At 50.4% G+C, this 15,557-nt stretch overlaps 1 protein-coding gene across 2 annotated transcripts in view; it reads right to left on the bottom strand.

Annotated features, from left to right (window-relative positions):
* The window catches only part of ROR2 (receptor tyrosine kinase like orphan receptor 2), a 192,748-nt gene that overhangs the window by 32,738 nt on the left and 144,453 nt on the right, over nucleotides 1-15,557 (bottom strand). For both annotated transcript variants that reach the window (XR_003523683.1, XM_027615425.2), the window contains exon 2: nucleotides 14,144-14,221. Coding sequence is in view for 1 of the 2 variants with exons in the window: in XM_027615425.2 (XP_027471226.1) it covers nucleotides 14,144-14,221 (78 nt within the window). In the remaining variant the exon portion in view is untranslated. The remainder of the gene's footprint in view (nucleotides 1-14,143; nucleotides 14,222-15,557) is intronic.

Raw genomic sequence — 15,557 nt, 5'->3', positions numbered from 1 at the left:
GGAAACCCCACCCCACCAGGAGGACACTGTGAAACCATCTACCGGAGTCAGAACTAGGCTTAATTCAGAGACAGCGCCAGTATTTCTCTGTTAGACGCTTTTGTCGTCCTCGTTACCATGGCCTGAAGCAATGCACGTGTGCTGGAATCAAGCACCTTACACCATTGATTTAATCATTAAAGCACTCTTGGCTCTGTTTATATGAAATAATCCAGAACCGGTCAATCTATAGAAACAGAAAGCAGACTAATGGTTGCCAGAGGCCGGGGGAGGGGAAATTAGGGAGGGACTCTTGGTGGGCATGGGGTCTCCCTTTGGGGGGCTGAAAATGTTTGGAACCAGAGCTTGCGGATGGTTACACAACATTACATGTGTAGTCCTGGGTCAGAATATGCCCCTGAAGAGGGACGAGGGACATGTTCATGAACAAGGTGAGAGCAGGCGGACAAACCAGGTAAAAGTGGAGGGGGGGTGGGGTTGGTGGAAGTATCAGGTGGGGAGAGGGGCCACTCTGTTGACAGCATCCTTCCCTGAGTACTGAAAACCTCCCTCAGCTTTGCTCAGATTCTGGAATAAGGCCTCCACCATTTCTTCTGAGCCTGAGGTGTCCAATTTTCCCAGATCACCTTCACTCTCCACAGATGAACACTCACCCATGAAGCCGAACCCTCCTCCACCTGCAGAAAACAAAGGAGAATCTAGCCCAGTAATCTAGTCCCCACATGGAGTTCTTACTAATTTTTCTGGATCCTACCCCACCTAAACCAGCAGACGTCACGTCTGTCTTCACAGTGGAGCCACCTGGGAGCTTATGAAAAAGACCACTGGCACCTCCACGGCAATCAAGACCCAGGAGGAGTCTGAGCAATGGCATTTGTCAAAAGCTCTAGGTATGTAGCTGGGGCCAAGAACATCTGCTTTAAATTGCTGAGGACAAAACAACAATAACAACAACAATAAAAACAGACACTATAGTTTCAGTGAACCAAACCCATCCGAGAACGAACTTAGAGCAGGCCAGAAACAGCCCCAAGATGAAGTATCACTGGAGGAGAACATCAGGACTGGAAAGAATGTGCCTATACCTCCAGCACCAATCCCTGGAGAGTCTAGATGCAATGGCGTATGAAAGCCTGGTCCAGCTGGACATGGACAGGGCAGAATCTCCATGGATGATGTCCATGTCCCAACCTAGGTCTTGAATCTACCTCCTTCATGCTCTACTGGAAGCTCAGAGACCAGAACCACAGGTAGATAACATGGTAACTTCATAAACTTATGGTGCCCTCCCTGTATGAGTGATTGAAACTCAGTCTTTGGGAAGAGATCAGGAAGATGTATAATGGGGAACGGCTGAAAGCCACAATATCAATACTTCTGAAATTTTCTCTATTCTTCCCACACTCACCCTGACTGGAAGGGGTAGGGGGTCCCTTACCCTTCCTAATACATACCCAGTTGGTCCCTCATCGTCCAGTCGACCAGAACACCCAGTCCTCAGATCTTTGCTGTTTCTCCAGGGTCAAGTCTTTGTCAAAAAGTCACGTCCATATAGGGTGATCCCTTGGCTGCCCCATCCAAAACAGCCTCTATTCATTTCTAACCTCACTCCCCACATCACTGATCTTGGCCTGTTGTTATGGCAGTGTCACATTTGTTAGATTACAATAACTGAGAGAAGTCTGGACATGAGAATAACAAATGTTGGGACACCTGGGTGGCTCAGTCAGTTGGGCATCTGACTCTTTATTTCAGCTCATGATCTCAAGATCGTGAGATCAAGCCCTTCATAGGACTCCACACTGGGTGGGGAGTCTGCTGGAGGTACTCTCTCTCCCTCTGCCCCTCCCCCAATGCATGCACGCTCTCTCAAAAAAAAAAAAAAGAAAGAAGAAAAACAATAACAAATGTTACTTTTGGAAGCATGTTTCTCAATTTTATGGCTACTTCTTATCCAGACTCAATTTAGAATCATCCTGATAACTGATTTAAAAATTGGGGTGTGGATGGAAGAGGCTGCATTTATAGATGGTTTGTATAAAACTGCCCTCTTGACAATATGGAGAAAGCACGGTCTACGTCTCTATCTCAGACATTCTCACCTATTCAGGAAAGCTTTGTCAATTTCTTCGTAGGGACCTTCACATGTATTTTTAGGTAATTAGTGTTAGTAATTAGTAATTAGTAACTGGTATCCTATAATTCTCCTTACTATGAGAGAACTGTTTTATTTCTAAGTGCTTTAAAGAAGGCTCATTTATAGGACAACTTCTGGATTTCTACATATCGCACTAATTTCCTCTTGCTGCTATAACAAATTAACACAGACTTAGTAGCGTGAACCAACACAAATTTATTATCTCACAGTTCCGGAGGTCAGAAGTCCTAACATCAAGGTAACAGCAGGGCTGTGTTCTTCTGGAGGCTCAGAGAGTCTCTGTCCTTGCATTTGCAGCTTCTGGAGGCCACACATGCCCTGGCTGGTGGCACCCACCTCCCCTGCATTCAGCCCCACCTCTGCCTCCATCACTATGTCTCCAGCTAGTGACCCTGACCCTCCTGCCTCCCTCTTATAAAGACCTCTGAGATTACACTGGGCCCACCTGGATCATCCAGGATCACTTCCCATCTCAAAATCGTTAACTTAATCCCATCTTCAAATTCCCCGCACCATGAAAGGTGACACGTTCAGAGGTTCCTTGGACATGTTTGGAAGGTCAATATTCTGTCCACCATGTATATTTTTCCTTTACCTTGCCACTTTACTGAACTATCTTCTTAAATAGTTCCTGAGCTGACTATCTTGGATTTTCTATGCAGGTATCTTCTTCAAATAGCAATAGAGTGGCCTTTTTGTTTTTAAAATTCATTCGGCTCACATATGTTTTTACTTAATTGTTTTTGTTCAGTATCAGTTCTTCTCAACAATTTTAAATACTGATATGGTGCAAACATACAAAAATACAAATAGAAATATAATAGATACCAGTGTACACATCAACATTTTATGCTAACATTTTACCATATTTGACTTAGAACACTTTTATTTTTATTTTTATTTTTTAAAGATTTTATTTATTTATTTGACAGAGAGAGACACAGCAAGAGAGGGAACACAAGCAGGGGGAGTGGGAGAGGGAGAAGCAGGCTTCCCTCTGAGCAGGGAGCCCGATGCGGGGCTCGATCCCAGGACCCTGGGATCATGACCTGAGCCGAAGGCAGACGCTTAACGACCGAGCCACCCAGGTGCCCCTTGACTTAGAACACTTTTTTTAAAATGAAACATTCTAGGATGCAAAGAAAATCCACACTTCCCTATTTCTCCCTCCCTCTCCTGAGAACTGGTATGCACTATTCCAATGCACATTTCTATTGTTTTATATTTTTAGAAATTTTCCCTGAAAGATCATCTTTGCTAGTTTTTTTTTTCCACTCAAAAATCAGCTTGGGATTTATCTTTGTTGATGTTCATTTATTTTAATGATCGTATAATATTTCACTGTGCAAACACACCATGATTTCTTTGTCTTTTTCCCAGTTGAGGGGCAATAAGCTATACCCACATTTTCTTCCCCACATTTTTGCTAGTGTTTAATGACTACCTGTATACATGTCTCATCTTGCACACACACAAGAATATCTCGAGAGCATCCACCTGGATGCAGAAGTGATGTCACAGGGCCTTAAAATCTCTTGTTCATCTAAGTCTCAAGAGTGCCTGAAACCATGTGTGCTCACTATCAATATCAGTGAAACTGTTTCCTCCAAAACTATGTCAGCATTTTGTGTTTAAGGGCTTAAAAATGTTTGCCAATTTGATGGAGCTGAAATAGTGCTGTTTCACTTTGCATCTTAAGAATTTGGAGTGTCTTGAAGGTTTGCTAACCACTGGGCTCTCCTTCTGCAGCTGTCTGTTCAAAATCCTTACACTGTTGCTCTTTTTCTAACTTCTGCAGTTAATGAATTTTCTTTTTCTAATACATGCTTTCAGCGTGCAAATTCCCTTCAACTTTTTCTTTAGCCAACTAGCAAATTATTTAATCTCCATAAGGTTGGCCAGACCCAAATATCTTGTAACTTACATTATACTTTTTCCCTTTTAGGTACAAGTTTATTAAAAGTGTTCTTAACTGCACTGTTGTCACAGAACATGGCCTAGGTGATGATGATTCTTTGATACCACAGAGATTTGTTTTACAGGCTAGCACAGAGATAATACTTATAGTAAATGTTGCACATTTTATTGGTAAGAATGTGTTTTCTCAGGGAGCCTGGGTGGCTCAGTCAGTTAAGCAACTGCCTTTGGCTCAGGTCACGATCCTGGGGTCCTCGGATCGAGCCCGACATCGGGCTCCTTGCTCAGTGGGGAGCCTGCCTCTCCCTTTCTCTTTGGCCCTCCGCTTGTGCTTGCTCTCTCTCTCAAATGAATACATTTTTTAAAAATCTTTAAAAAAAAAAGAAGAATTTGTTTCTCTAACTGCTCAGTGCAGGGGTTTATATATTCCCAGTAGATTAAACTTGTCAAGTTTTTCAAACTTTTAATATGCTTATCTATTACCTTTCAATGGCACGTGTGTTCACTGATTCTGTATTTGTCAGACAACTATTAATAATTCTGTCAAGTTGTGTTTATGGATTGGAAACTATGTTGCTGGGTGCCCAAACTTCAGTCTTTAGATCACTGTTTAAGGCTTTTGTCTAAAAGAACATTTTATCTGACATTAAGGTAGCTACCAAGGGTACTTTGGTCTTAAACACTGTATTTAAATTTTTTTTTAAGATTTTATTTATTTATTTGACAGAGAGAGACAGCGAGAGAGGGAACACAAGCAGGGGGAGTGGGAGAGAGAGAAGCAGGCTTCCCGCTGAGCAGGGAGCCCGAAGTGGGGCTCGATCCCAGGACCCTGGGACCATGACCTGAGCTGAAGACAGACGCTTAACAACTGAGCCACCTAGGCACCCCTGTATTTTTAATTTTTGAAATCATTTTTATGATTAAATTTTAGAGATGAATCTTGCAAACAACGTTTAATAATTTAACATGCTAATTGATGTGTCTATATGTGTGAACTATGAGTTTTTTAACTGGCAAGTTTCATCTTTAATGTTTTCATTTTGTATTTTATTCTTCATTTCATTTTAATCCTCCTTTCCTGTTTTCTGCTCAATTTCTTTCTTTATTCTCCATTTTTCCCTTACTGATTTATTGGCCTGTAAATGCTTCCCTTAGAGAAGAGCAGGTTACTTAGGTGTTTTCTCATCCTGAATCGCATTTGCTCTTTGGGTAAAGGACTGAGTGAGTTTGTAAACACCCTCAGTCTTGGTCTAAGGCTAACCTATGACTTTCACACTTGGTGACAGTTTAGCTGGGTATGGAATTCTAGACTGGTGATTACACTGCCATCTTCTGGCTTCTGTGTTTACTGCGGCAAGTCAGGCTAGTTCTTACTCCTTTGTGGGTAATCTGACCTTCCCCTCATAGGCTACTTTTCATATTTCCCCTCTGTCTTTGCCATTCCCATGTATCTCTAGCTGTGAATTGATTTGTACATAGCCTTAATGGGCCTCAGTACCATTCCCAATTCCATCAATTCTGTAAAATTCTCCACCAATACCTCATTGTTTCTCTATTCCCCTTTATCTCCCCTCTGAAATCTTCCAGATAGATGCTGAACTTTCTCCTGCATGTGGTTCCTCAGTATGCTTTACTGCTTTTATATTCCCTATCCCTTTTTAATCTCTAGCTGTGCACCATCTGCTCCTTGACCTGCCCATCAAGTTTCTCATTTCTCTGACTACATTTTTTTATTTCTAGAAGGTCTGTTTGGTTTTCAAACTCACCACTGCCTTTTCTTCCTTTATCTTTAATCCCTCTGGCTTCCTTGTTTACTAGCTCACCACTCATCCCAAGCCTCTCCAAGTGTGCTTTGTAATTTTCCACTGTAGGGCTGGTTTTTCTGTGGGAACCCCTTGAGGACTGCGTTCCTTCAACAGGCAGTGCCAAATTTTCATGTTAACTCTTGGGCCCGAGATTCCCCCACCACATTCCCATCATGTAAACTGGGTTTCCTGAGGTGTGGGTCTAAGTCTGATTTCTCATGGTGGCAGCTTCTATGCTTGCACCCTTGAGCCAAGGTTCAGGCAAGGACTGTAGTCCCTAGGTCTCCTAGCTTGCTGCCAAAGGCTTACCTACCACACTCAGTTCTCTGGACCCCACGGATTCCTTCTGGTTTGATGCTGAAACACAAGGCTACTGCTACAGCTGAGCCTTGCAGAACAGTTTCTGTAGCGGGATGATCATTCAGAGGCCCTTATTTAGGGTACAAGAAATGTAAATTCTTTCATTTTCTGGAAGGCAAATTTGATATTTGTTGCAACTCTTATTTCTCCTGATTGAAGGAAATGTAATACCTCTGATTCCAAGTGAAATCAGTAACACTAAAGCACTTATTTATTCACATGATCTCAGCATTTTCCCAATCCTGGATATTCTCTCTAGTGTAGCATTTATGTTTGGGGGCTCTTCCAGCATCAGTGCGTTGGAGGATTTGATGCATCTGCAGAAGCCCATTGCCCATCCCCAGCTTTTGCCAAGGTGCCCATGACTTACTGGTGTTCCTTCTACTCTGGAGCCCATGGATACACCCAAAGCCACGTAGGGACACCATCTTACATCGCTGGGGAGCCCATGTCATAAGCTCATGATACCTGCAGAACACAACTCTTTGTCTCATATAAACTAAATCATGGGGACGTTCTCCAAGGCTGCTAACAGAGTGGGACCACCTCAGGTGGATCCTGCCTGGCAGCCCAAGGCTGTCACAATTCTGCTTCCTCCCTATTCCTGGCTCCTGGGCATTTCTCCATCTCTCTCTCTCTGCAAGTTCATCAAAGCATTTACATCTTTTGCCAATTTTTATGGAGCACTTGTATGTAGTTTAAGTGGGAGGGTGGCCAAGTTTGTTTGGTCCACCACTGTAGCCATCATTAATTCTCTGGAGGCCAAAATGAAAGCCAGAAAGAAAGTTCTCTCAAGACGAAGCACAGTGTTGCTCTGGCCCTTGGCTTTATTCACAGGCACCATTTTAACTCCCGGCTTCATTTCCCTTTTGTGCAAAATATGGGGTTTGTACTAACTTTCACTAAGCTGTCTTCTGGCTCACAAAGCTCCCTTTAGGGCCACCCCAAACTTCTCCAGACACGACTGAACAGCCCAAGTGGGGCGGGACACAGACGACTGAGAATCTGGCTAACTTGGATCGGTCGGCACCCTACAGTGTTAGAGGGAGAACAGAAGTCTTCCCTTTTAATTAGCCAAGAAGGTTCCTCCTGCTGCACAGCAGGGTGATTTTAACAACGATGCTAATGGACTCTGTGGCCCTGTTGCCCGGGCCAGCTCTCTGCTCACCCCTGACTCTGGACAGCAGCACTCAGTCCAAGCATGAAAACACACCGAAGGCAGAGGTAACAGGAGAACCCCTCACCATGGGACACCACTCCTGCCTTGCAGTCAGATCAGTGATTAATGATTTTTTTTTTTTTAAATCCCAGCTGACCGTCCACATGTTCACCAACTTGGTCAAATTACTTAGGTGTCTGAGGAGCTGCTTGTCTACCAGTCCAGACCGACTGGTCTGGGAAGGAGATAAGGAAAGCCATATGCACTAGGGGTCACAAGGTCACAGGGCTTTGACTGGTGGGAGATAAAACAGACAACCTGCCTGGCAGGGCAGGTGAGGAGGAGACCCAGAGAGCCGCAGAGAGAACATAAAGCTGCTCTTCTCTGGGGGAAGCATTTACAGGCCAATAAATCAGCCGGGAGCAGGGGCAGTGGGTCACTCCCGCCCGGATGTTCCCGCTGAGCTGTCTAGTGGTCTGCACAGAACCGGCTGCAGCGGCGTGGGGTGGACACGTGGAGGAGCCACAGGGGCAGGTCAGGGGGATGCGAGGTTGGCAACGATGCGCATCCGAGGACATGGGAACAAAGGAGCAAAGGGGATTTGAGGCCCTGAGGAAGAAGTACATGTGAGTGTTTGCACGTTCAGAGGAGGGTGCCCGTCCTGTGGTGCAGTGAGCGGTGGCCCCAGCCACATGGGTTGGAGCCTAATCCCTGGAACCTGTGAATGTGCCCTTATGCGAAAATAGGGTCACGGCAGATGTAATCATGTTAAGGTGAGGTCCCATGGGTGGGTCCTCGTCCAATGGCTCGTGTCCCTATCGGAAGAGGAACACAGATGCACAGAGAAGAGCAGGTGACAACAGAGATGGAGAAGACAGAAATGCGGCCACGAGCCCAGGAAGTCCACGCACGGTGGGCGTCTGGCCTCCAGACCTGGGAGAAGGTAGATTTCTGTGCTTTGAGGCACCTAATCTGTGGTCCTTGGGCATGACAGCCCTCGGAAGCTACAGCAGAGGGGTAGGGGACGGAGGAAGGAAGGAGCCGGCCGACAAGCTGACACCTCCACACAAGGCGACGCCAGCAGCCTCACAAAGGGGCAGGGGCACGAACACACGTGCACAAGGCAAGCCGACCCAGACCCAGGAAAACAGATGCAGACCTGGACAAATTCGGAGAGAAATAAGTCCAAAGAGCAGGCAGAGGGGAGCACATGGGAGCTGGTGCACGCGGCCGTCAGGCGGAGAGATCCAGACAGCAGAAGCGCACACGCGCGTGCGCACACACAGACAGATGTTAAGACAAGCACACACGGACAAGCCCATTGCACTGTGGTTGCCAAACCCGATGATCTAAGGAAGAAGGGCCTTCCTCAGCACCGTGGCGGCCAGCTGCAGCGACTCCTTCATGGCCAAAGGGCAGGTGGCCAGAGGCGACCCCTGCAAGGACAGGGGGCCGGGATGGGGGGCGGCGGGGGGGGGGCTCTGGGAAGAAGGAGAGATGAAGAGGAAGGTGCGGGGGCAGAAACCAGCCTCGCTGCTCCGGGAGCTGGGGCGCATCCCCGCCCTCCCCGGGGAGGGTTCACACGCGCGTGCATGACGCCTCTCCCCCACACTCAGCCCGGAACAACACGATTGTGCGTGCTCTGAAATCTCTTCTCCGTGGGTTATGGTTTTCTCCCCACATCATTCAGTCTGGCCATGTCCTGGACAGTCCAACGGGTGCTGCAAATCCACGGCGGCGGGAAGGAGCGAGGGTGATCCATCAATGGCCTTACCCCGGGGATGGCACTGAGCTCAGAGCCCTTCGCCCGATGTCTGCAACAGGGGGTGAGGTTTTCAATTTAACCCATCAGCCTTGGAGCCCTCACACCTGCAGCAAACCCCAGGAAACCATCACAAGCGCGCGCGCGCACACACACACACACACACACACACCCCAAAAGTTCCAGAAACGGACCCAACACGCACACTAGTCAATCCATGCGTCCTACGTGGGTCGGGAACCCAAGGCTCAGGGGACAGAACAGCAGGTCTTGTCACCATGCCAACGTGGAGCGCTCTGCTGACTTTCCTGTTCTCTCTGCCCAAGGAGCCCTGGGGGGAGCCACAGGGGCAGCCTGGTGAGTAAGGCATCGCCATCTGCCCTGTGATTAGAATGCCCTTGAGAGCAGCTATAATTGCAACGTAGCCTCAAGTGGGAGGAGTTCGGAACTCCCCTGCTGGGTTCGCCCGGACGATGAGCAGCTCTCCTCCCCAGACAGGAGACGGGGGCACACCGGGGCTGTTTGGGGAGGCCACCGGCCGCGCCAGCCCAGCAGCACCGCCCTCGGGCTCTCAGAAGTGATCTACTTCCCACAAACATTCCAAAGTACTGATTTTACAAAACCCAAGACGTGTTACAGATGCACTTAAAATACAGCCTTGCAACACAGGAGTAAATGGCCTGTAGGGCAAATGCATGCTTTTGTTAAGTGTCATGCCGCTAACAGGGACAGTGACAAAAACACCACGAATCATCTTACTAGTGTATCTACCCATAGCAAGGAATACAAGCTCCTGGCAAATGGCCATTCCTGCATTAATGCGGCACTTTAACTGGAGTCCTGGGACTGGCCGCCGTCCTGCGGTGACGGCCCTATGGCTTATGGAAATTTCAGGCAAACTTTTCAGCTGTTAAGTCACAAAGCCTGTGGTGTTTTTTTTCCTCTTCTACGTAGGCTTTTTGCTTGGGGATCTTTCTTTCTGAGGACCAACCACCAACTCTATACGTGTCAGGTGCTCACTACCCGCACAGTGTATCCAAACACAAATGACGTCACGCTTGGACCTAATTCCCAGACCCGAGCCTGCTCAGGTTCTCTCACCCAGGGACTGGCCTACCGGCCATTTTCACCTGCCTGTGCTTTTACAGATGGGGGTGCATCACAAACACTAACTGGATTACAGAAGTAGCTCCTACAGTCCATCCAGCTATTATTACTTTTTTGTAAGATTTAAGCTAAATGGGGCCAAGCAGTGACACTCCTCGAAGCTGCACAGAAAAGCACGTGGACTAATGAGTCTGGCATGGCCAGGTCGATGCCTTTTGTCACTGAGCCAGGGGAGCAGACAGGAAGGGCAGAGTGAGTCTCCTTTTGTGCAAAAGCCACAACACAAAAAGAAGTAACATCACACTACAGAGCCAGAGAACAGGGCTGTAAGGCAATGACTGGGGCCCCGGGTGTCCCTGCGACTCCCTGGGGCCATTCTCTAGGATCCCGTCCCCAAGGGGCTGCTGAGGTGCAGACGCCAGGAACGGAGACACATGCTGACTGTCACACCTGCCACACAGTATATGCCTCCTGCTGCTGCCTCCCGGGTGAGTGCTGTGCACTGAGCCTCCTAACCCTCGGATGGCTGGGGGCGCCTGGGCTGCAGCGGGTGCTGGAGCCACCTCCAATCCAGGTGTGTGTTCTGGCCATGCCAAGCTCACACGGCTGCACCACCATGCTGTGGCCTTCCGCTTCCTCTTGTACTGCTCCTTTGCAGCATGCACGCACATGCACGTGCGCGCACACACACGCGCGCGCACACACACACATGCACACACATGCGTGCACTCATACATGTACACACATGTACACACGGACACACGCACGCACACAAACATGCATGCACAGACACGCATGCACATACACACACGTGCATGTACACGCACATGCACACATCATGCACGCATGCACACACTCATGCATGTACACATGTGCGCGTGCAGAGACACACACATGCACACACGCATACACACACACATGCCGACACACGCACCCACTTCACCAGGGAACGTCTGCAGATGGTGTTTCTGTGCCCTGGAGAAGGGAAGGCAAGCTTCCAAATGCCTCAGCACTGCAGACACGGAAGCACCCACGGTTTTCACACAATCACATGTGGGTTAACAAAAACAGACCGGAGGCAATCAAATCCCCACTAAGCAGAGGGCATCACAAAGCATGCAGTTGTGGGCTTGAGAAATTGCTCAAATACCAAGAAGGAGGACGAAAAAATACCACCCAAGGCACAGAATCTGACTTCTCCATGTTTGGAGCTTGTGACTGGGTAGAAATAAGAATTCCTAAGAACGCTCAGCCCACAGTCATTTCCGCGCCTCGGTCAGCGAGTGCGTCTTCCCTCCAAGTGGACCTGTGGGACCTTCCGCCCTGCAGCCGCCTCTGCCCCCCACGCTGCTGGAAGCACAGCTGTGATTGGGGTGCTCCCACCCCCTTCCGACCCAGCCCAGGCCCCCTGGAGGCCTGCCCCCTGCACCTGCCGGGGGAGGCGGGGGAGCGTTGGGCAGGTCTGCTGCAAACACAGTTCCCCTGAGGAATTATGGAGTCCACCGGGTGAGTGCAGGTTAGATGTAGACTCTAACTGTGGTTTGTTCACTTCTCCTCAGCCAGCCCCACCTCCCTCCTGCTTGCCCCTCGCCTCCCTCCCACCTGACCCCTCACCCCTCCTACTGCCCCGTCCACTTCCCCTCCATCACCCTCCAGACCGCCAGGAAGATCTTCTCAGAGAATGATCAGGCCACACCGTGTCCCAGGCCAGAGCCTTGCACAGTGGAGGACAGCACTCCTCAGAATAAAACAGAACATTCTCCCACCACCTAAAGGGCTGTGTATGTCTACCCAGGGCTGCCCAACAGAACCTTCTGTGGTGATGGCGTGCTCTAGATCTGTGCCGCGGTGGCTTTAGCCACATGTGGCCACTGAGCACTTGAAATGTAGCTCAGAGGACTGAGGAACTGGACTCTTAATTTTATTTAATGTTAATTGATTTAAATTTAAAGACCCACAAATGGCTGATGGCCTCGGTATTGGGCCATGTTGGTTTAGCCCCGCTGATCCATGGGACCTCAGCTACCCCAGCCCTTTCTCTCAGCTGCCCCAAGGCACCAAGTTGTCTTGATCTCAGGGCCTTTGCCCAGGCACTGCCATGGCCCAGGATACCCCTCTCCGTGACTGTCCGCTCTTCAGATCTCAGAGTAACATCCTATCCTTTGCCAGGACGCCCTTCCCTTCCTTCCAGCTCACCGCACCCCCGTCTTCCTCCGAGCTACTCTGTCAAGAACTCAGGATGCTGACTCCCCAGAATGGGAAACATCATGAGGCAGAGACCACACACAATGGTGCTGTGTTGTTCGGGTCACCAGCACATGCCTGGGCCTCACACAGCAGCTGGTACGGAGGGCCCGTCAAGGATACGTGTGGGCCATCTGGACTGTGGGCTAAGTCAGCCTTTTGAGAAATGATTTCAGAATCTAACCATCCAAAACGATCTTCCTTCTTAAGAAATGTTTCACGAGGCCCGGCATCCAGAGCACAGGCCTTGCCCCCCCGGGACACATCCCTGTCCTGACAGAAACCCTGGCCCCTGCAAGTACCCTGGGTCCCTGTGAGGCCTTGTCATCACCAACTGAGCAGGCAGAGCTCCCCGTGCCCTTGACAGAGACGGCTGACCTCTCAGCACATAGCATGCGCTGGTGAGCGTTCTGGAACCAGGAGGGAGCTGAGCGCCCCGTGTGACCCCAGGAAGCCTCTCAGGACCTGCAGGCACATGCCAGCCCCTAGGCTGAGGCCAGCAGACTTGAGTCCTAGCTGCCCAATGCCCAGAAGATCCCACCGCGGACATGTGGAGGAAAACACCTTCCTGAAGGGTCGTGGGACCCTCAATGTGCAGGCGGCTAAGAAATTCGTATGGGTTCCTGGTCTTTAAATAATTAGAAAGTAGTTAAGCAGAAATAAAGTGAATGTCTTACTAGATTATCGTTCGGCATTGCATTGAGTCTCCCGGCAATGCACATTTGAAGGCTTAGCCCCCAGAGGGATGGTCTTGGAAGGTGAGCCGTTGGGGGGCATTAGGTTAGATGAGGTCACGAGGGGCCCCCACAAGGGGGTCAGCACCCTAACGGGAAGAGCAGCTGAAGCAGGCTCTGCCACGTGAGGCCGGGGTGGGGAGCGCCGATCGCAAGCCAGGCAGAGAGACCTCAGCAGAACTGACCCTGCTGGGCTCTCGCCCTAGACTCCCAGCTGCCAGGACTCTGGGGAATGAATTCCTGTTGAGGAGGCCACCCATGTGCAGCAGCTGGGCTGAGACAGTGATCTAAGAGGACACGGTGCCCAAGGGTAGAGCGGGAAGGGGGCCAGCTCCTCAAGGACCCGGGCCGGATCTGAAGAAATGTGTCCGATCGACTCTGCCACCCTCAGACTCCTACAAAGTGTGCCCTGTGCGCCGTGACCTGGACAGGGACCTGTGGGAAAGGCCGAAGCACAAGACAGAGAACCTGCTCCTCGGTGAGCCGCCTGCCCACCTGACATCCCCCTGGCGCCCACTCGCTCTGGATGAGGACATGGAGAGAGTGACCCCAGAGGACCACCACCTGTCAGCAGGGGACAGTGGCCGAGCCAGGGGTCCAGCTCCTCAGGCTCTGCTAGGGCCCACGGAGCTCCCCACAAGGCCCCTGCCTCCCTCCAGTGGCCATCTGCCCACCCTGTCACCTGCCACCATCACCTTCCAACTGGCTCTAACCGCAGGGGCAGCAGCAGGCACGCCCCCACGCCCACCAGCAGGGCAGCGCTAGGTCATGGGCACCCTGCCTCCCATGTCAATAGCCACACCTCGAGTACAGATGGCAAGCCGACTGGGTGCCTCTCTACGCGGGACCCCGAGAACACGTTCAAACGCCTGCCCCTCAGCGCGCCTCGCACTTTACCTTTCAGAGTTGGAAGAGGGCCATCCTCTCCATCCAGTTGTCCCAAAGGGTCATTCGGGTCAGGAGTCTCCACTTCCCCTGAGCAAGAGAGCACAGCACATACGTTAGTGAGAGTTCACCGCGAGGCCTTCACCTCGCTTCTCGTGCAAAGACGATAGTATTCTAGCAAAACCGCCTGCTGTTTATAGAACACCTGGAGGGATGAGCCATTACGGTAACTTCCAGGGGGCTCTTGGAGCATCAGATCTGGTATAATAGCACAGTGATTCTTGACGTTTATCCCAAGTGCAGCAGAACGCAGATGCTCTGCAGCATGCACGGGTGAAGCCAGCGTGTGACCGAAGCCCTGAGCGCCATTCAGGGTGGGAGAGAGATTCAAACACTGGCTGGCAAAATAAAACACCACTGTAGTCAGAGTCTGCAGGTCGCCCTCCAGATCCTGGCTTCTGGTAGTTGTCAACCAGGAACACCACACAAGAACGTGGGCGCCCGTCCCTGGATCCTGGGGGGAAGGAAGGGCAGGTACAACGGACACCCCGGCTCCATATCCCGGTGTGGCCCCTGTCCCCTTCACTTCCAGACTGTCAGCTGGCAGCCTGGCCTCGACCGGGTCCCACTGGTTGGGGGCGGGGGAGGGTGGCTCTGACCACATATCTGGATGGATCTGGGTTTGTGGCTTCAAGCCTACCAAAGAGCGGGACGCACACGCCGAGCATCAAGTGGCTTGGGAAAAAGGAAATCCTGCCCTGCAATACACGGACGAAGCTGACGGAAACAGCCAGATACAGAAACACAAGTACATGGCTGACAAGGTCCCTGGAGTCGTCAAGTTCATAGGCAGAAAGCAGGTGGCGGGCACCAGGGCTGGGCCAGGGGGCCCAGCAGTTAGTGTTTAGCAGGGACGGTTTCATACGGGGGAGATGAAAAGTTTCTGGAGATGAATGGCGATGGTAAAAAGAAGTGGCTCAGGTGGGAACCTTTAGGTCATGGGCATTCACCAGCATTTTTTTAAAAGTCTATGGAAGACAGTTTATAATTCGGTTATAGTCGGGGCCACCCCACTTGTCTCTCTTAAATGAGAAAAAGAGCTAACAAAGCACCAGACACGTCAGCCCACTCTCAGGATGACACCTTGCTCCCAGGCAGCTGAGGTCTGCAAGTGCGGTTCAGGTGGTTTGCGGCTAGAACGAGGCACACAAGAGTCTTCAGACTGTTCAGAGGCACGAACACCAGCCAGTAGATACGTGAGGGCACCGGCATCTCAAAGCCGATCCTGTCCATCCTGCTTCTAAATCACAGGAGGTGCCCGGGGACGCGTGAGCCTGCGCCCTTGGGAGCCCAGCCCCAGCTCCCAGGCGGCCAGCGAGAGCCCGTTTCTGCCCAGCCTGGGCCTCTTGACCCAGTTAAGGAAGGT

This window comes from Zalophus californianus, chromosome 13 (genome assembly GCF_009762305.2).
Source record: "Zalophus californianus isolate mZalCal1 chromosome 13, mZalCal1.pri.v2, whole genome shotgun sequence".
Taxonomy (NCBI): Eukaryota; Metazoa; Chordata; class Mammalia; order Carnivora; family Otariidae; genus Zalophus; species Zalophus californianus.
This window is presented reverse-complemented; position numbering and strand designations above follow the sequence as displayed.